Source organism: Camelus dromedarius, chromosome 11, assembly GCF_036321535.1.
Source record: "Camelus dromedarius isolate mCamDro1 chromosome 11, mCamDro1.pat, whole genome shotgun sequence".
NCBI lineage: Eukaryota > Metazoa > Chordata > Mammalia > Artiodactyla > Camelidae > Camelus > Camelus dromedarius.
The window spans coordinates 34,297,727-34,317,788 of NC_087446.1; the positions used below are offsets into that span (position 1 = coordinate 34,297,727).

General features: G+C 33.5%; 1 protein-coding gene across 5 annotated transcripts in view; it reads right to left on the reverse strand.

Annotated features, from left to right (window-relative positions):
- ANKS1B (ankyrin repeat and sterile alpha motif domain containing 1B) overlaps positions 1-20,062 on the reverse strand; it is an 857,966-nt gene that overhangs the window by 562,991 nt on the left and 274,913 nt on the right. For all 5 annotated transcript variants that reach the window (XM_010989991.3, XM_010989990.3, XM_031462969.2 and 2 more), the window contains exon 10: positions 17,925-18,090. In XM_010989991.3, coding sequence (XP_010988293.3) covers positions 17,925-18,090 — 166 coding nt within the window. The remainder of the gene's footprint in view (positions 1-17,924; positions 18,091-20,062) is intronic.

Here is a 20,062-nt window from a genome sequence, read left to right on the forward strand (position 1 = left end):
CCTATAACATTTATGAAAGTTTCTGCATCAACTATGATTAACATAAGATATACATTTGATTTTAATAATGTAAAATTATACATGAAAAGAAAATCCTAGAAGGCAGCACAGCAAATGTTAATAATACTCATCTCTGACTGGAAAGATTATGTTTTATTTTTAATTTTAAAATATTTTTATACTCAAATATTCTTCAGTGAGCATATATAATTTTTACCTATTTATATTTGTTTTAGACATTGAACATTTTAAAAAAGCATTATCGAACACATTAAAAAAGCATTTAAAGTCTCACTTTTACCCTGTCATAAACCTATTCCCTTGCCTCTCTCTCAAGAGTTAATTACCATCCTAAAGTTGGTATGCATTCTCCATTTGTGCATTTATATTTTTATTACTTATGTATATACTCATTATTTACATTTTTGTTATATAATGGACATATTGTTTTACAATTACATAAATATAATATTATGTGTACAGAACTGAATCTTGCTTTTTTTCACTTAACATTGTTTTCAAGATACATCCAAATAAATATTTATAAACCTAGGATTTTCATTTTAATTGATGAATAGTGTTCCATTTTACTAAAATTTGTTCTTTGATTCTCTTCCTTACGGACATTTTATTTTTTCCTATTTTCTTATGCTTACAAACAATGTTGTAATGAATATCCTTCAGATTCTTAGAGTTTTGTTTTAAAGAACTGTAACTAAGTAGAATTGCTGGATAGGAGAATATGTGCATTTCAAACTTTAAAAAATATTGTTAAATTGTTCTTGCATATGAAGAACCAATTTATAATCCTGTTAGTTTTGTACAAGAGTTCCTTTTTAAATGAATATTGTGGCACTTAATACTAAGCATAAATTTTATTTTTAATTTTAATGTAGTTAATTTTTATCAGTCTTTTTCTTAATAATGTGTACTTTCTGTCTTGTTTAAGAAATCCTTGCATATCTTAAAATGATTATATGAATTAGCTCCCTTAATTTGTTAAATTGAGGAAACGTATTGAAAGATTTTCTGATGCCTAAAAGATCCTTGAGATAGAAAGGTAAATCCTACTTACTCATAATGTACCTTTTCATAAATTGCTGGATTCAGTGTGGTAATCTTTTATTTAGAACTTGTGCATCCATTTTCATACTATATTTTTTCATAATAAAAATATACTTAACATATATCTTTGTTGTATGCGCCTTGTCTAGTTTTGTATCCAACTCATGCAAACACAGAGTTGGCTATTTATTTCTTTGTGAATTCTCTTAAACAGTTTGTACAGCCTTGATTTTATCTGTTCATTAGGTTTGGTAAAATTATACTGTCAAATCATCTTGACCATTTGTTTCTGGCATCAATTCTCTTCTGTTAATGTTTATCTGTACTAAGTTATGACTGGTAATTTATATTGCAATGGACTATCACCTGAGAAAAATAAGAACTGTGGACAGAACAGACACTTAAGATAGGTGATGTATGAAAGGAAAAAACAGTGATGAAAGTAAAACTATTCCTATGTATGTATGTATGTATGTATCTATCTATCTCTCTATCTATCTTATAGACTCTCTGATAATGGTTAAATAATTAAAATAAGAATTCTAAATAAAGAATCTTGAAAGAGACAAGAAATGCTATAATGAATATTCTATTAAAATTTTAGAAGTTGGGTGTTTAGAAGAGAGAAGGAAGAGGTAGAAGGATTCTACACCCACTTCTGAGAAGAGTTGAAAGTAGAGAATTAAAATTATTGTAAAAGTCCCATATTACAGGGGAATGTCAGAGGCTGCTAGGGATCTCCAATATCTTATGCTTCCCTTACACTACAATAATTGAATCCTCAGCTTTTAGGTAGACCCAAGTCTACCTAGAATCCCTAGCTTCCTCTGCAAGAAGCAATGGCTACATGACTAAGTTCTGGCTAAGCAGAAAGGATGTGAGATATGTGTGCAAATTCCAGATTATGCCCTTAAAGGATCTGAGTGTGTCTTTCTCTTCCCTTAATTACTCTTCCTTCTAGTTGGAATAGGAAGCAGTGAGGGTGAGGTGTGAATAAGAACAACCTAAGGCTGGCAGAGGAACAATGTAGAAGCCTGGGTCCTTGAGATTATGGATCGACCATACCAACCCTGGACTGCTTATGCCTGGAATGCTACAGAAAGAGAAATAACATTCTATCTTGTTTAAGCCACATTTATTCTGGATATCTGTTATAGCAATCAAATTTCTATCCTAACTTATATATGGGGCAAAAGAGCTATCAGTGGAAGAAGTAGATTGTCTTAGTAAACATTTGGTATCTCTTTTTCATCTGATGCTAGAGAAATATATATTTGTTTGTGAGATTGTGAAAGGAACAGTAAAAATCCTAAATGAACAAAGGAGAAAAATCACTAGCAACTCAATGAAACCAGAAAAAAAATAATTTTTAAAAAAGAATAAAAGAGGAAAAAATAAACTCAAATAAATAAGAAACATAAAATGAAAGTAATAAAATGCAGTGTATCATTTGTTTCATATATATCTAAAAGGAATTATCCCTTAATAAAAACAGAGAAGGCTGGAATTAAGGTGCCAGCTGGGTCTGTGGTCTCATCTGAGGATCTGCTGGGAGCAAGTGGCTTCACTCACATGACTGTTGGCAGCACTGGGTTCTCACAGAACTGTTGGACTGAGGGCCTTGCTTTCTCACTGGCTGTTGACTAGAGGCTTCCCTCAGTTCCTCACCATGTGGGTCTCTGCACAGAGTAGCCCACAACGTGGAGAGTGGCTTCCATCAGAGTGAGTAGGCCAGAAAGCAAGAGAGCTAGCAAGATGGAAGTCAGAGCTTTTTTGTAACCTGATTTCAGAAGTGACACTCATTATTTTTGCCAAAGTTTATTCCTTAGAAGCAAGTCACTAGGTCCAGCCCACACACAAGTGGAAGAGATTAAGCCAGGGCATAACTACCAGGAGGTGGGGTAATTGGAAGTTATCTTAGAGTCTTAATATCATGCAGGAAAAAGCTACTCTCAAACTACTGTTGGTAACAGAAATGAATATAGTCACTGAAAAACAACAGTATTAAGCTCAGTGCCTCTGGATAGTGTGACCAGTTTACCTTGGTTTGCAAGGTTTTTTCTAAGTTCTACATCTTGGAACCCTTTTAGTCCTGGGACTTGACTAGCCACCCTACTCTGGAGCTCTGCTGTGGGGTTTAAACCCCACACTCCACACTTCTAGCAATGTGACCTTAGATAAGTTACTTAATTTCTCTGTGCCTCATTTTCCTTATCTGCAAAATAAGAATAATAACACCATATTTGTGGAAACCAAAGTAGACAATACATGCAAGGTGCTTTAAGTAATGTCTGGCACATAAAAAAGTGCTCAGTGATATTAGCTATTATTATCATTGATATTAAAAATACACATAACCTTTCACTAGGGTATGCACACAATTATCATCCAGACTGGGACACTTTTGAAATTGTAAGGCAGTACTAGTAACAATTATGACAGGTCAACAAGTATGAAAGGGGATATTCCAGGGAAACTGGGATATTTGATCCACATTAAAAATTCGTCTCGTAGAAATGAAAGCACCTCCATATAAGACAAGTGCACGATGTTTGTTGCTGTTTTGTTCACAGTAGAAAAATAATGCAAAATGAAGTAAATGATCATCAACAGAGGTGGAATAAATCACAATACATAATACCATCAAATATTATGCAATCTTTAAAAGAATAAATTACAGTATTACCAGCTGATTTGAAGGGAGTCTTTTAAAATAGTTGAGTGAGAAAAATAATAAGAAGGAAAATATATATGTTTCCATTTTTGTGAAATAAAAGGTTTACACTCAGAGGCAAATATTGAAGCTTAAGCTTCAGGGTCTAGCGTTTTCATGGGTCCCTTCCAAGGTACTGCTAGAGGCCCTAGAAATGTTTTTGTAAATTTGTAAAAGTAAAATATTTTAATCGCAGTAAGTTAAGACTTGTTTTTTTCAACTCTAATCCCCCTGCTAGCACACTTCTCTCTGTTTCAGGGAGTATTAGAATGGCTGCAGACATTTTGGGGATCTCATTAAGGAGATGAGTTTTGGATACATTTAGTTTGGGCTTAGTGGAATATATTTATAAGGTTTGAAGTCACTTCCATGTACAACCCAGATATAAGAATGGCTTCTAAGAACACTCCTACCATCTCCTGTGCGAGCCTACCTGGTATGTGACTGTGAGGTTTAAAGCACTATTTCAGTGAGTCATACTGGTAAATGAATATGGCCTAGAAATATTCACCTATCAGAAATATTTGTTTAGTGGGTGAGAAATATTTGAAATGTGCAGAAGTTAGTGCATGGAAAGTTCTTCTAAATCTTTTAGTTTAAATATGAAATGAGGGTTTTATCAAATTTGAAAATAATCCTAAAAATTAGTGTGACACCACCAATAACAGATTGTGAAGCTGAAAGAAAATTTTCTACAAGCCAATAAAAAAATTATTTGATCAACCATGCTAGAGGAAAGATGGAATTATTTTATTTTTTCTATAGCAGCACTGTCCAACAGAAATATAATGTGAGCCTCATATGTAATTTTAAATTTGCTAGGAGCCACATTTATTTAAAATTTCAAAAATAGATAAATATCATTTTATTAATATATTTATTTAACCCAATTTATCCAAAATATCATTTCAGTTACTAATAAAATATTCTATATTCCTTTTTATGTACCGAGTCTTCAAACCCTAGGCGTAACTTCCACTTTAGCATATGTCAGTTCAGACTAAATTTTCATTGGATATATACGATCTGTATTTAGATTTTGTAAAATTACAGTTGAAAAAAATAGATCCATATGACCAAGTTATTCGAAACATCTTTAAAAGCTTTCAAATAACTGAATTGAGTATAAAAAAATCATTTTCCTTTAATAGTTATATCCACATTGACAAGATTTTCATCAGTTTTAGAAGAACTGATTTGACCTGACATAAAATTTTTCCAGATCCAAAACTATGTCTGCCCAAGTTAAATAAGTTACCTAACTCAGCATTATTAATATAAACATCATATTACATAAATTTAACTTGCAAGCTTGGATCCTGCTAAAAATTGTTTTAACATGTTTTGTTAGACATTTAATTCTGACTTTTAAGCAACTAATTTTCACTGATTCTTTGGCTGTTGAGAGCAAACTTCTTACCAAATTTACTATGTATTTGTTGAATGTACCTCCTTATTTCCCATCTGCTTATCTTTAAAAAAAATTTTTTAGACAACAAACAGCTTTTTCAGTTTGCTGTGCCAAGGCAAATTACAATTGCCATAATGATGAAATTTGTGACATACTGTATTCCAGTCACTCTTTTTCTACCACTAAGCTATACCTTCCCCACCCTAGTCACTCTTTTTCTTTACTGCTCCAGACACCAAGGTGCAAGAGTGGAAAAGAAAATGAAGTAAGGGGAATGGGGAAGCCATGGTCATTTTAGGAAAGCCCCAGGCTTTGGTCCACTAGAACTTATGCATGCCAGCCCTCTTAAACTGTATGACTGCACAGAGAGGACGTACAGGTTTCTACAGCTGATTAACAGTGAGAAGACAGTCTTTGCTTGCAGACAACTGCAATCTTTATGAATAGTTACAATGAAAGAAAAATAAATAAAGCTGCAAAGCAATAGGTATGGTATGCTTCTCTTTCGGTAAACAGGAACAAAACTCATATGTATATCCATATATATGCTTTTCTTTGTTAGTATGTATAAGGAGACACTTAAAGGATATATTACCCTGAGCTGTTAGCAACAGTTTAAACAAAGGTGGGTTAGGGAGTGAGAACAATCAGGTCAAGCAAAATGGGGGAAATGATTAGCATTGCTTTATAAAATTATGTATTGTATTACAGGCTTTAATTCAGTACTATAAGAAAACATTTCTTTTATAATTTGTAAGCCATCCAACATGGGGGGGATAATTTTTTCAAATATAATGTGAATTATATTTTTTATTATTGATTCCTAATTTCATCACATTATAATCCGAGATCGAGGCCTCATTCCCTGATGTGTTAAAGCTGCCTCTGTGACCCAGTTAAGTGGTTAGTTTTTCTAAGTGCTTTATCTTTGCGTGAGAAGAACATACATATTATGTATTGATAGGTATAGCATTCTAGATATGTCTGTTAAAGCTTGTCAGTTGTATTATTCAACATTCTATATTCTTATGTTTCTTCATTTACCAATATTCTGAATGAAATATGGTATATTAAAATCTTGCACAAATTGTGGATTTCAGTTTTTCTTCAAAGTCCTATCAGTTTTGGCTTTTAAATACTTCAAGGCAATGCTGTGCGTGAAAAATGTGTGAAAAATTTATGACTTTTGTATCTTCTTGGTATTGTGTTTTATCCTTTTGTTGTTATACAGTATCCCTCTTTATCCCTTTTAATGTTTTTAACTTTCAATTATATTTTGACTGATGATAATTGCTTCAGTGCCTTTCTTTAGGTTGGTTTTGCTTGATCTTTTGTTTTTTAACACTAGTTGTGTCATTTTGACATAAGTTTGACTCTCATAAAAAGCATATGGCAAGATTTTTAAAAATTACATCCAATGTCTTTCATTAATTATCTTCTATTTTGTATTTTTGGTTTGCCATGCTTACTCTTTGCTTCACTTTTTTATTCCAGATTTAGGGACTTTTAAATTAATACAGATTCTTTTATTCTTTTATTTTCCATTATTGGTTTGGCAGATATAAAGTATGTTTCTAATTTTTAGTGGTGTCTCTTAAAAATTTTCCTAGAAACATTTTTAACAAGAAAAAATCAAAAGTCATTAAGTATTTTTGTTTCTCTAGCTCTTTACCCCACTTCACTTACTCTCTGAATAGAAAGCTCAATCTTCCTTGTTTGTACTGTCTGGAAATTTAACACCCCCAGCTGCACATTTCCAGCAGTAGGCCTGACTTCTGGCTCCCAATTCAAGTGAAGCTATTTTAGACGCCATTACCCTGTAGGATGCAATCTCCCTACGGAACCTGCCCGTGTCTGGGCCCGGTAACCAGCTGGTCTGCCATTTAGATTCTACTGACTATTCTGTGTTTCTGATCCAGCTGAGCATGGAGACATTTTCATTGTTTTTCAGCCCAGGTAAAATTTATAATTTTCTTAGTTTATATTTTACCTCTCATCATTGCTTTGATTCACTGGAAAATACAGGAAGGGTCACTTTAAAATAAACCTGATAGACCTTGCCAAGTTGACAGGACATGTTATACTTTTATAATCAGAAAAATACATAATTGATTTAAAACTCAATACAATACAAATGTATATACACCTAATGTTTATTCTCAATTATGAGAAAGCTACGCACAACAAAAAATGGGAAAGAAATAAACTGGCATATTAACATTCATTGCTCTGATAGGTAGGATTAAGGGAAAATATTTTATTTTTTATTCTTCATATAGTGCACAAAATTATTAAAATAATTTATTTAATTTTATGATTAGAACATAAACTTATTTTTAAAAAGCTACTGGTAGAAAAAATAAGCATTACATTAGTAGCTTTGTTGAAAATTATCATATTATACTAAAAAATAACACCAATCCAATAGGATTTCCTAAGGGAAACAATTAGTTAAAAGATATTTAAAATGAGCTTATCTGTTCAGAAAAATTCTGTGTTGCTATGTCTCAGAATTTAGACAAATCACTCTTTTCCACACTTGGTCAGAGTAATCAAAGTGTGCATCAAAGTCAAAATGATGACCCGGGATCCTCATTCTTGCCTGTAACTTGATATCTGCTTAGTACTTTTAAATTTTCTAAGGAAAGGAATGCTAGCTTGTTCACTGCTCTTGACTTGTTTATGGCACATTTTTTAGCATTCTATTATTCTTTTTTCGTTTCCTCTATTCACAGGTGAGAGACACAGAAGACACTAGATGACTATTTGGTAATGAATTGAATGGTTCTATAGAAATTAAAAGCATAAAAAACATAAATGGCACCTGCAGTTTCTTCTTTGGGTTCTGTCCATAAAAAGCAGAATAGCATCTCCCACAGAGAATGAATGTGGCAGTAAAACATATAACTCTGGATGCAATAATGGTCTATTAGAGCCTTTTTGACTCCTGGTATCTATAATGCTTTAAGCTTTTATTTAGCAATGTGTTGTAGATAAAATCTCTCCTACAATTTCGTGTCTAGCATGTTGTCTTTTTCTTCGTATCTTATACACTTAAGGAACTGGAAAACAGTAAGTCCTCAATATAAAGTTGTGGAATAAGTGAATGAATAAATGAATGAATGAATGATATTATGAAAAAAGATGGTTCTAAATAGTGCTTTGGAACACTAGGTAAGAGCTATGAATAATACACTCATAGCTACAGTGAATTCTCATCTTTTTGAACAAACTATTCATCAATTTTGATGTAGTTTCCTCAACTGCAGTGGAAGATATGATGATAAATGTGATAAAATGATAGACCTGGAAATTTTTAGAGATTAATTCTTGGCTGAGACTAAATAAAATTTCTTTTAATTCTCTATTTTTCTTAACTATTCAAACCTAGTCTGTCAATGTGCAAAAGTAATATATAAGAATAAGCTATTTCTGCTTTTTCCTTTTTTTCATAAATTGCTTCTGGGATATCAACAGAAAAGCAATCTATTATCAGTTTTTTGGATTTATGTATTCTAATATAACTGTAAAGTGTAATATACTGGATAAAATTTAGAATAAAATATAATAATGTAAAATTGTTACTTTTTAAATGTATAGTGTACTGTAGATGGGTGTCAGTTAATTTTGCTAATGTTACTTAATTAGTGTAGGAGTACCTAAAGAGAGAACTAGTAGTTTTGGTGTAATATTACATTAATAATACAGCCTCTGTGAAAAAGAATATAAAATAAATTAGTGAGCTTGCCAGTAGATGAATCTGACATGTCTAGACAGTGTATGGAGAAAAGAAAAGGTGTTAAATATAAGACTGTAAGCAATGCAAGATTTCCTTAAGATTACAATTTCAGTATAATGTTATTTCCAATTTAATACTGTATGTAGCAGCTGCTAAACAGAACAAAATTAATAAGGGAGTCCATTAAATAACAGCTAAATCATTAGAATGGATTGAAATTGCACAGATGTAAATTCCCATGAGCTATAATAATATTCTCTTTTAGGAGTATTGAGAATAACTTGTCAAGTGTTCAACCAGTCCACTAAACAAAATAATCTAAATTAAAATATTCTGCAGTAGGAGTAAAAATGGAAGTTAAAAACTTGTATCTTTAGTAGAAAAGGGGTTATTGCAGGAGAAGTTTCAGTATTTTATAGACAGTATCTATCCTTAGTCTATTCAACTTTCTTACTTCAAAGAGGGAAATCACCTATATATTTAACATTAATTAGATAGATATGAATTGTTTTGACATAAGGTATTTCAAGTTTCTGGAAGAATGAGATATTTTTAATTTTCTAATTATAAAAACAATGTGTGTTAACTGTAGAAAACTTGGACAATACAAAAAAGTACGAAAAAAAATTACATGTAATCCTAGAATCTAGAGACAGCACTATTAAAATCATATGTTTCTGGTCTTCTTTTCCATGCACACACACAAAATATTAGTTTTCAATCAAATTTGTACCAAATGGTAAGTGCATATTCATTCATTCAACAGATACTCATTGAGGAGCAACTGTGTGCCATTATATAAATTTGAATAATTAGATATTATTTGAAAACATTATTTTTAATGATTATAGATGATTTTACCTTTTTATCATTACTACTTAAGCATTCACTTGTTTTGACTTTGGCGTTATCACCAATTCATCCACTTATTTTAGATTGATTAGAACATTCCCCCATACCACTCTACAGATGGCCATGATATAGATTTATCACAAACCACTAAACAAGTTTCCAACTCTATTTTGTTTGAAAGGAATTCAAGATTTATCCTGTCAAATCAAAAGAACCTCAAAATTGCATACCTAATTAATTAAATAATAAATTCATGAACTGTGAATATGGTTAAGAATATGGTCTCTAGAGCTGAATATCCTATATGTCAACTCCAGCACTGCCATCTCCTAGCAAGCTTTAAACCTTTCTGTGACTTGTTTCTCTTTCTGCAAAATAGTAATGATAAAACTACCTACTTCATAAATAGCTTAAGATTAAATAAGTTAAAATGCATAAAGTATTCAATAACATTAACTGTTATTATTTTTTATTAATGTTTACTGAGTATCTTTTATGTCACATTGATTTTGCTAGAAGCTATGGTTGCAATGGAAAACATATGGGTAAGATTGTGAACTCTACAAGACAATTAAAACAGATACTCCCTCTGCACCTCCACGTGGCTCCTGGGCAGGACCAGTGGGACAGGGCTCAATATTGAAAGAAAAACTGCAGTATTTAGGGGAGGAATTTGCCACCTAGAGCCTGTCCAGTCCATGCATGGGTGGGCCCTAAGTGGTCTTATAGACATGAAGGCTTTGAACCTTTTTTCAAGGGAAAAAAGAGAGAGATTCCATATGCCATTCTGGAGTAGCAAAGTTTTTTAGAGCAGTGAAAATACTTTATATGACATTATAATGATAGATATCTATGTCCTTATACTTTTGTCCAAACTAAGGTGAACCACGGACTTTGGTGATTATGATGTGTCAAAGTACGTTCATCCTTAGTTTAAAAAAAAAAACACCTCTCTGGTAAATAAAATAACGACTATGCATATATGTGGAGATGGGGTATGTGGGAAATTTCTGTGATTTCCTGTCAATTTTGTTGTAAACCTAAAATTGCTTTTAAAAAAAAGTCTTAACAAGAAAACTCAGGGCAGACATTTTTGGCAAAACTTTGGTTTCAGTTATATACATATATATGTGTGTATGTTGGATTGTGATGTAAAATGTATTTTTAGGTCAAAAACGTTTGCAAGCCCCTGTAGTTAAGTTACACTGGCAAATAAAAGCAAACATTAACCTCAAAAAAAAAAAAAACCCAGATATTAAAATAAATAACCCCAAGTAATTATATAATCTCAATCAAAAGTAAGGGATCTAAAAGAAAAGAAAATTAGAAGATGCTAAAAAGAGTAAAAAACAGAGGCATCCATATATATATACTTAGTCTGGGGCACAGGTGTGTGTGGGTGCCCACAAAGGGGGTTTCCAAGTTATTTACTTGGGAGAAGGAGAAGAAAAAGGGACAGTAGAAGCCAACACTGCTTCAGGCTTGTGAAGGCCTACAGGTAGAATGGAGCTTGACCCTGCTAAAGAATTAAAAGGAACTAAAGAGGGCCAGATGGAAAGGTGGAGACTGGTGAGACATGAGGCTAAAGATGAAATGAAAAAAGAAAAGAAAGAAAAAACCCCATATCATTCAGAGCCTTTTGAACCTTACTAGGGATTTGGGTCACCTTTCTAAGAGCCATGATGTGTCAATAAAAGAGGATTGATATGCTCAGATTTGGCTCCAACATCAGTAATAAATTTAAGTAAGACATATAGGTAAATAATATTTTATTATTAAAATAATCCTTAAGAGTAGTTGGTGATGGTAGAGATTACGAGAAGCAGATAGATCTGAGTAGTAGTTAGGGATCAATAGTAAGTTACAGAATTACCCTCACCTTACCACCTATTCCAGTTAAAAACCACAAGACTTGGTCCTATGGAAGCTAACAAAGATGGAGATGGAAAGAATGATACACAGGCTTCTACAATCAGATGAATAATTAAATCATTTACTAAGAGAAAGAACCCCCCTGCATGAAGAACAAGTTGGGGGAAAATATGTGTGATTTTGGATTTATTAGGGTCAAGGTGTTTTTAAGACATGTAAGTAGAGATATTCAGTAGGTAGATGGATGGATTGGATGGACAAATAGATGGATGGATGGATGCATGATGTGCCTGGTGTTGAGAAAAGTGGTCTAGACTCAAGAGAAACATTTGGGAGTCTACAGCATGTTGATTATAACAGAAGCCATACTATGAATGAAACCACTTAGGAAGAGAGAAAAGTAAAAAGAATAGGGAGGACTTTGAGCCCTGAGGAATTCCCAACATTTAGAACCATGCAAGAGAATGTCTGCTGTCAACTTCGAGAGGGAATAGCATAATAAGATGAAAATCTTTCCTGGACAGCAAAGGGAAGAAAAAGTGTCAAGATGGAGGTGTAGAATGCTGTGGAATGCTAACCTGTGGGATGCTGCTGAGAGATTAAGAAAAAATGAGGATTGAGACATGTCCTTAGGATTTTGTGGCATCAAGGTCATTGGTACAGACCTTGTACAACAGAGAAGTAAGGATTAGAAACCTGACAAGGTGGGCTGAGAAGAGAAAGAGAAGCAAGAAAATGAGCATACTAAGGACATGAAGGGGATACAGAGAAGAATAGTAGCTGAGGAGCCAAGTGGGATGGGGAATTTTTAGTTGTTTACTCATTGCTTTCATTGTTGTTCTCATTGTCTGTTATTGTTTTTCAGATGAAAAAGACTTAAAGGAGATTTAAATGTTAATAAGCAGTGAAGAAAGACAATTAAAAACACAGGTGAGAGAAGGAATGAATGAAAGGGTCAAATTCCTGAGAAGGTAGAGGCTTGAGGCATAGAATCGACATTCCATAGGAGAAAAACATCCTCTATTTTAACAGGAGGAACAGGCAAGAGAAGGGTGCTGGGGAGTTGTATTGTAGATGTGGTGGAGGATGTTAAAGTTCCTCCTGATGACTCTGATTTTCTCTACTAATTAAAATGTGAGGCCAACTGCTGAGAGTGAGAGACAAGGCAGGAAAAAATATCAGAAGTTTGTAAAGTCGAGAAAGAGTGGAATATGATGCAGAGTGGAGGGCCTGCTCGAATTCCATGAGCATGAATCTATAAATTAAGGAGTTTTACCTCATTATTATACATATTCTAACATTGTAGAGAAACTCTGTTCTACAGGAACATGACATCATAAAAAGCTTATATCCTCCACACAATCACTTTAATAAGAGTTCATTGTATTTTAAGAAATCTTATGATTCTACAATTCATGTTATTCATATACAATACAACCAAAATTGATTTGAGAAAAAAGAGGATAATTTTTTTGTTTAGGATGTTGTTTTCCAAATATGACAAATTTCCACCAATTTGAGTAGACTGCGATGACTACATTTTCAAATTGGTGAATTGTCCATATGGATGAAGGAATATTTAACTTACCAGGATTTAACTGTAGACACTGCTGACCTAGTTTTCTCTCTTTGCCCCTCTATAAACTAACACTGGGTTACAAATTTACCGCATAGAGCTCTGCCTTAATAAATAGCTAAGACAGCACTGAGCACAGAGCAAATGCCAAATAAATAATTGCTATTTGATAAAAATGGTTCTTATCAGCATGGTCAGTATTTGTATGTTAAAGAATGCTTCCAGGGGGCTTAAAAATAGTTTGCTCTCTTAAATGAGTTAAACATACCCACAGAAATCATGTTGACACTACCCACTTGCTTAGCAGAGATAAACATTAGTCCAAGCTGAATTCTTTTAATTTCAAAAATTTGGCATTAGAATTAAGAAAGCTTCATTGCTGCAAAAAATATTTTGGTATAAATAAGTTACAGAATCACCCTCACACTACTCACCATTTCAGGATACTGGGGGAGGTGTAGTGGAATGGAGGATTATTCCTTAGATGACATTTTCGTTTCAGGCTGACCACAGTCCAGTGGTTATTAGCAAATTAAATAAAGGTAACAAAGACCCACACTATCCTGGCACGGAAATATTGATTGTGTATCAGAGATCATCTATTCTCACCCAACAGGACTGGAAACAGTATTCACTGATGTTGTTGTAAATTGCTCATTAATCAAAATGGATTTTATTGAGCATCCATAGTGAGCAAAGCCTGCACTAAGTGATTCAAATTAACAGGTTGCCTAGTAACCATAAAATGGAAAAATTCCCCTGTGAAGGTTAAAATTAAATGAAAGGCAGATAAGAAAACACTATCTTTGATGGCATCTAACTATTTCATAAGGGATTTTTCTGCCATTATAGATATTTTCTTTTAAAGATAATATTCATTCATTCACTCATTTAATGATTCATTCATTTTGTAACTGAGTCACAACTATGATTATGTAAGGTCCTTTGCTTGATGCAATAAGGGAAACAAATATGAGTCAATATTGACCATGGAAACATGAGTCGTAGCAAATTTACCAAGCAAAAACTGGACTTTTGTTAATCTTTATTTAATGAGCCTAGTACTACAGCAATATTATTCTTTATTCCATATAAATCTGTAGTCATGGAGACATTAGTAAAATGCTCCTTGGAAAGAGAATCCTTCTTTTCTGGCTGAGTTGTAAAATCCTGTTGAATATAGATTTACTAATAAGTTGCCTTCATACTTAAATTAAATCAGAGGATATAATAAAATTTTTTTCTTTTGGTCAGGATGAGACCTATTTTGCACTAACTCATCTAGTTAATAATAATAATAATAAAACACAGAAAAGGAACTATCATCCATACTTAACTGAGATTTTCTGAGAAAATACATATTCTATATCCATGAATGACACTGCCAGTTACAAACAACACCCTCAAGCTGCTCCAAATGGCAAGCAGTCCTCCAATAAGAGGGCTAATGACCAAATGTAGGTGGGAGGCAGGACCATTTGTTAAAACCTAAGACAAATCGCAGGTGGTGTTGCATAGAAATCCCTCTGAGGATATAAGGGCATGCCTCATAGATGCTCCCTGTTCAACAATAGGGTTTGTAAGAATCTCAAGGACATTGTCTTGTAGAAGTCTCATAAGGAGCACAAGGTAGAGAAGAGATTATCTGGAATATAAGCTTTCATCTAATGGAGTGAAGTATAAATTGAAACACAAACAGTCCACAGAGTTTTAAAAGAAAACATATCTAATTGAACTTGAAGGAACAGAGATAATATAAAATGAAAAGAGGTCGTTTGACCCTAATCTTTTGCAGACAGTAAGCAGGTAAGAAAGAAATTCAGCTGTAAACATAGGTTTCTTTTATTGGAAAAGGAAGAATGAATCTGAGGGCAGAACTAACAGCCATAGACAACAATTCCTACACCATAGTATTAAGACTTAATCAAGGAATTAGATTCAGAATTGCCACAGACAAGTGATTGCTGTGTAACCTGTTTTCCCTGTATTTGAATGGCAGTGTCCATTGTGGTTTTCCTATGCCTTTCCCATGCCTTTCCCACTATAACACGTTGAGTATGTGGGAGAGGAGACTGGTAGCTTGTTTCTTTACTTCAAAGGTCATCATTGCCAAGAGAAAAGGTAGTCAAGGACCTGTACCATAAGAACTGCACCTGGGAGACTCATGTACACCTGAACTCAGACTCAAGAGTTCATGCTGTAATGGACTGATGTTTGGGAATCCTGAAGGAAGAAATGAGTGTAATTTGCATAGGATTCAGCAGCAGAGTTGTTCTGAGCCTAATCAGCCTTGTTACCTGAGTCTATGTCTTTTTCATATCTGTATCCTTAGCATGCAGAACAGTGCCTGGCACATGAAGGAACTCAATTAGTTTTTGATTGTTTAATGAATAAATCCCCGTTTTCTTCTTTAGTGTTTCCATTCCTGCTTCCACTACCTCAACACACTGCTAACTCCACCTCATCATTAAAGCTTTTTAAATTTTCATACATATATGCCCTCTATTTTCCTGTGTTAAGTGAGCTTTGCCCCTGATTTCCCCACTATTTCCCCATGACCTCTCCTATGGAGGATTTTTTCATTCTTTTCAACTCTCATTCTTATCAACTCTCAGCATTTCTTCACTTGCTTCTGGATCACTCACTATTCTTCTACCTTCATCCAAAATGTGCTGCTTATCTGAAAATTATGCTATCCTATTATATAACATTCTTTTTTTGATTTTATTGTTATCATGTGGACTTTCAGACATACCTCCACATTTCTTGAGAATTTCAGTACTTGCCTCGCACTTTCTACTCCACTTCCTCTCCTAATCTAATGCAGAAGTATAACATAGTGTTTAAGAATACAAGTTGGACAACCCAAGTTCACATCCCACAACCATCCCTTGTTAATATGTGACCTTGGGAGGTTACCAAATATTTCAATGCCTCACTTTTCTCATCTGTAAAATGAGAATAATGATATTATTACCTTACAGCATTATATGAAATAATGTACATAAAGCACTTAGAACAGTATCTAGTATATAGTAAATGCTCAATAAACTATTCCCATGATTATGCTCTCACCTCATCCTAAAATCTTCCTTCTGCGTGCTTATGGTTCATAAAACACCACAGCCTCAATGCTTCTCAATACTTGTTAACTTCTATAAAATTCCACAGCCTATTATTTAAAATGGCATTTCTGAATTTTACTTTAACCCTTCTCAACATCTAGCTCTTCTTTTCAGCCAATAATTTTTTGTATTACTCAGAAAATGAACCCACCTGAAAATATGTATTTCAGATTTTCTTAGTATTCACAATGCTCTATTTTCCTCTTCTCTCTGATAGAAGCAATATCTGTGTTTTCTTAGATTGGCTCAGTCTTAATTTCTACCCATTCAATTTTTTTACTCTTTGTCTTCAATCCCTTGCTCTCCACCACCAAATTCCTCTAACTTCTAAACTTGACCAAGTCTTACTTATCTTAAAATAAACTAGCAATTTCTCCCTTGTACTACTTTCTTATGTTACCATCACATCTCTTCTTCTAATCCTCTAGTAAGAATAATCTGTATTCTCCACTTTCATTTCTTTATTTTGCATTTTCCAGTTTTATCGTTAATTTCTAGAAATCTGGTTTTATCATATCACTCCTTAAACTTATTTTTCAAAGATAAGCAGCAACTGGATTAACAACAACAAAAAAGCATCTCCCTAGAACTTCTCCTACAATTTCTTTGCAGCTTTGAATATGCTGACCCACCTGAAGATATCCTCCCTCATTAGCTTTCCTGTGACTACTCTGCATTGTTTCTTAGAGGCAGCAGCGAAGTAACAGAAAGCAAATATGATGGTAGCCAAAAACTCATGTTCAAGTAAAGGACCCCCACCCAATGTATTAAATGAGACACTTAGCTCCAATTTCCTGATCAGTAAAATAGGCATAAGATTTGTTTGCCTTGTTCATTAGCTTATAATGCAAGTAAATAAAATAACGGTTCTGAAAAATATCATAAAAGAGATAAAATACACGAAGTAGCTGAGTATGCTTTGATAACCTGAAAACAGAAACGATACAGAGAAGTATATTAAAGGACCCTTGCTACCAAATCTACTATGAAGCTCTAAAAGACCCAAAGCTTTGTATCTGACCTAGAAGGTGTTTTACTATTAAGAGATTTCAGACACACACACACCTTTTCAGAGTGTCTTCACCACAGCAAGTGCAACTTCCATGAAGGCTCTTGCCAAGAAGTTAAGAGATTTCACATCACAGAGAAATATATACAGGATCTTGTGGTGGCTCACAGCGAAAGAGAATGTGACAATGAATGTATGTATTTTCATGTATAACTGAAAAATTGTGCTCTACACTGGAATTTGACACAACATTGTAAAATTACTATAACTCAATTAAAAAAATGTTTATATATATATTTAAAAAACCCTCTGACTTACCTGAACTCCAAAATGCAAAAAAAAGAAAAGAAAAGAAAAAATAAAAGAAAGGAAGTGAAGAGAAGAGAAGAGAAGAGAAGAGAAGAGAAGAGAAGAGAAGAGAAGAGATGAGATGAAACCATTGTGACTACATTGGGGCACTTCCATTTTTAAAATATTGTGGGAAACCAAAATATTAATGATACATCTTCACATATACAAGCATGCAAATTGAATTGGTCTAAATGTTAGTAAGAAACATTACCAGTTCTTGGAGAAGGGGCCCTTGCAATTTCTAAGGAGCAAGGTTTCTTTGTAACTGCTGTGTCCATGAGATCACATAGAAAGTTCTCATTTTCTGAAGGAAATGTATCCAGTGAAGCAGATGGTACAATTTCCATAGTGTAATTCCTCTTCTTTGGATAGGACTCCTGAAAGGAAGGAGAAAAATAAAAATAGCTTTGTGATAAAGATACAGCCTGTTTAAAAGGTAATAAGGTTCATCAGTTCTTTCAAAAGTGATCAAGAGGTGGTGATTTATTTGTTTGAAAAAGTTATGCAATCATGTAACCCCAATAATATCAGTGATCTTTTTAGAAGGGTACTTATAATTTGGTTCTCTTGAATTTATCACTGAACTAGTAAAATTCTTGATCTCTTTATGTAACATATGTGTACTTTCTACTATATGTGGCATAGGCTGTTGTTTAACTAATCAACTACTATTTCTAAGACTCTACTCCTTTGCCTGCTTCCTAGAGATAGCCATATAACTCAGTATTTGGCCAGTTAGATATAAGAGGAAGTTTGCTGGAAGTCTTCAGGAAAATTTTTTCTCCTCAGAGAAAATAAATGCAAAGAGGCTTTTTCAGAGCCTTGGCCATCCTCAGTTTCCTCTCTCTGGATGCAGTTTTGATGTTTGTGGCTAGGCAGTAAGCCTAGAATCAAAAAGGTAACAGGCCAAGAATGGCAACAGAAGGATAAAGAACCTAGGACCTTTATGTCATTGAGCTGCTCAAATAGCCCCAGGACCAGTTTTTGCAGGCTTCATAAGCAAATATTAAAGTTCTTATTGTTTGAGTAATTGCTAATTGGGTTTCCAATCATTTAGAGGTAAATATGTTCCCACCCAACACTATCTTTGTGAATACTGTTAACCAATATACTAAGGTTACTCTTTTCAGGTTAGGATAAAATTAAGGTCTAATTCTGTATTATAGATTCTTCAATATATTCTAAAAATTGGAATTTACTTCATTTTATAAGGTCTTAATTTCTTGTACAAGGTGTAACAGTCAACAAATATTTATTAGGCTTCTATCATAGACATTTAGGACTGTGCTAACTGCTAGAGATTAAAAAAAAAAAAAAACTAATAAGATATAAGCCTTGCCCTCAGAGAGTTCACAGTATACTCAAAAAGAAAAACAGATTATCTGCATGATGAATTTCACAATGAATCATGTTTGGCTTTTGATATTTTTTACCTTTATAAAGTATACTTCACTATCAAAAGAAAAAGAAATCACTTCCAAAAAATTTTCCAAGATATATCCAAGGGTTGGTGAAGATTTAGTAAAGCTAAATTGGTAAAGCTCCTATTTTTCTCTATAATGATATTTACAGTACAGTAGAATAAGTATTCAAGGTCAGTGTAATTGCTTTCAGACCACACCAGACCCTCACACATCAAAGAGTCAATTATATTCACTCTACTCTATTGAAAGCAGGAAATTGGGAGTAATTTATTTTTAACAACAAACGGTGAGAAAGTTGAAAGCATCCAGAGGAAAGCAATCAGGATGGTATATGATTTAAAAACCATGTCACAGAAGAAATGATGAAAGGAACTGCAGTGTTCTAACCCGGAAAATTCTAACAGCAGCATAATAGTTTTCTCGACATATTTGAAAGGCTATCCCTCAAGAGCTATCCCACAAAGCAGGGAAGGGGAGAGGTTGCTGTGGTAGATTTATTCTAAAGTTCATAAAGGCAGAACAAAGACCAATGTTTATAAGTCAAGGAGGGTAAATTTGGGTCAACACAAAAAATAATTTTCTGTGAATTAACAATATTGCTTATCTTCTAAAATAAAAATGCTCTAATGTAACAATTAGCTAAAAAAAATAGCACTAGAAAGCAACAGAAGGAATTTCTCATAACTGGAAATGTTTACACAGAACGATCTATTAATAAAATTATGTATAAAACACACTGTTCAATGAATACACCAGATGACTGTAAACTCCATGAAGGCTGGGATTTGTCTTGTTCACCCCTCCATCCTCAGAATCTAATACAACTCCTGCCACATAATGGGTGCTCAATAAATATTTACTGATCAACTAAATAGTCAGTTTCTAATATCCTTTCAAACAAATCTAAACACCAGTTAGGAAAAGG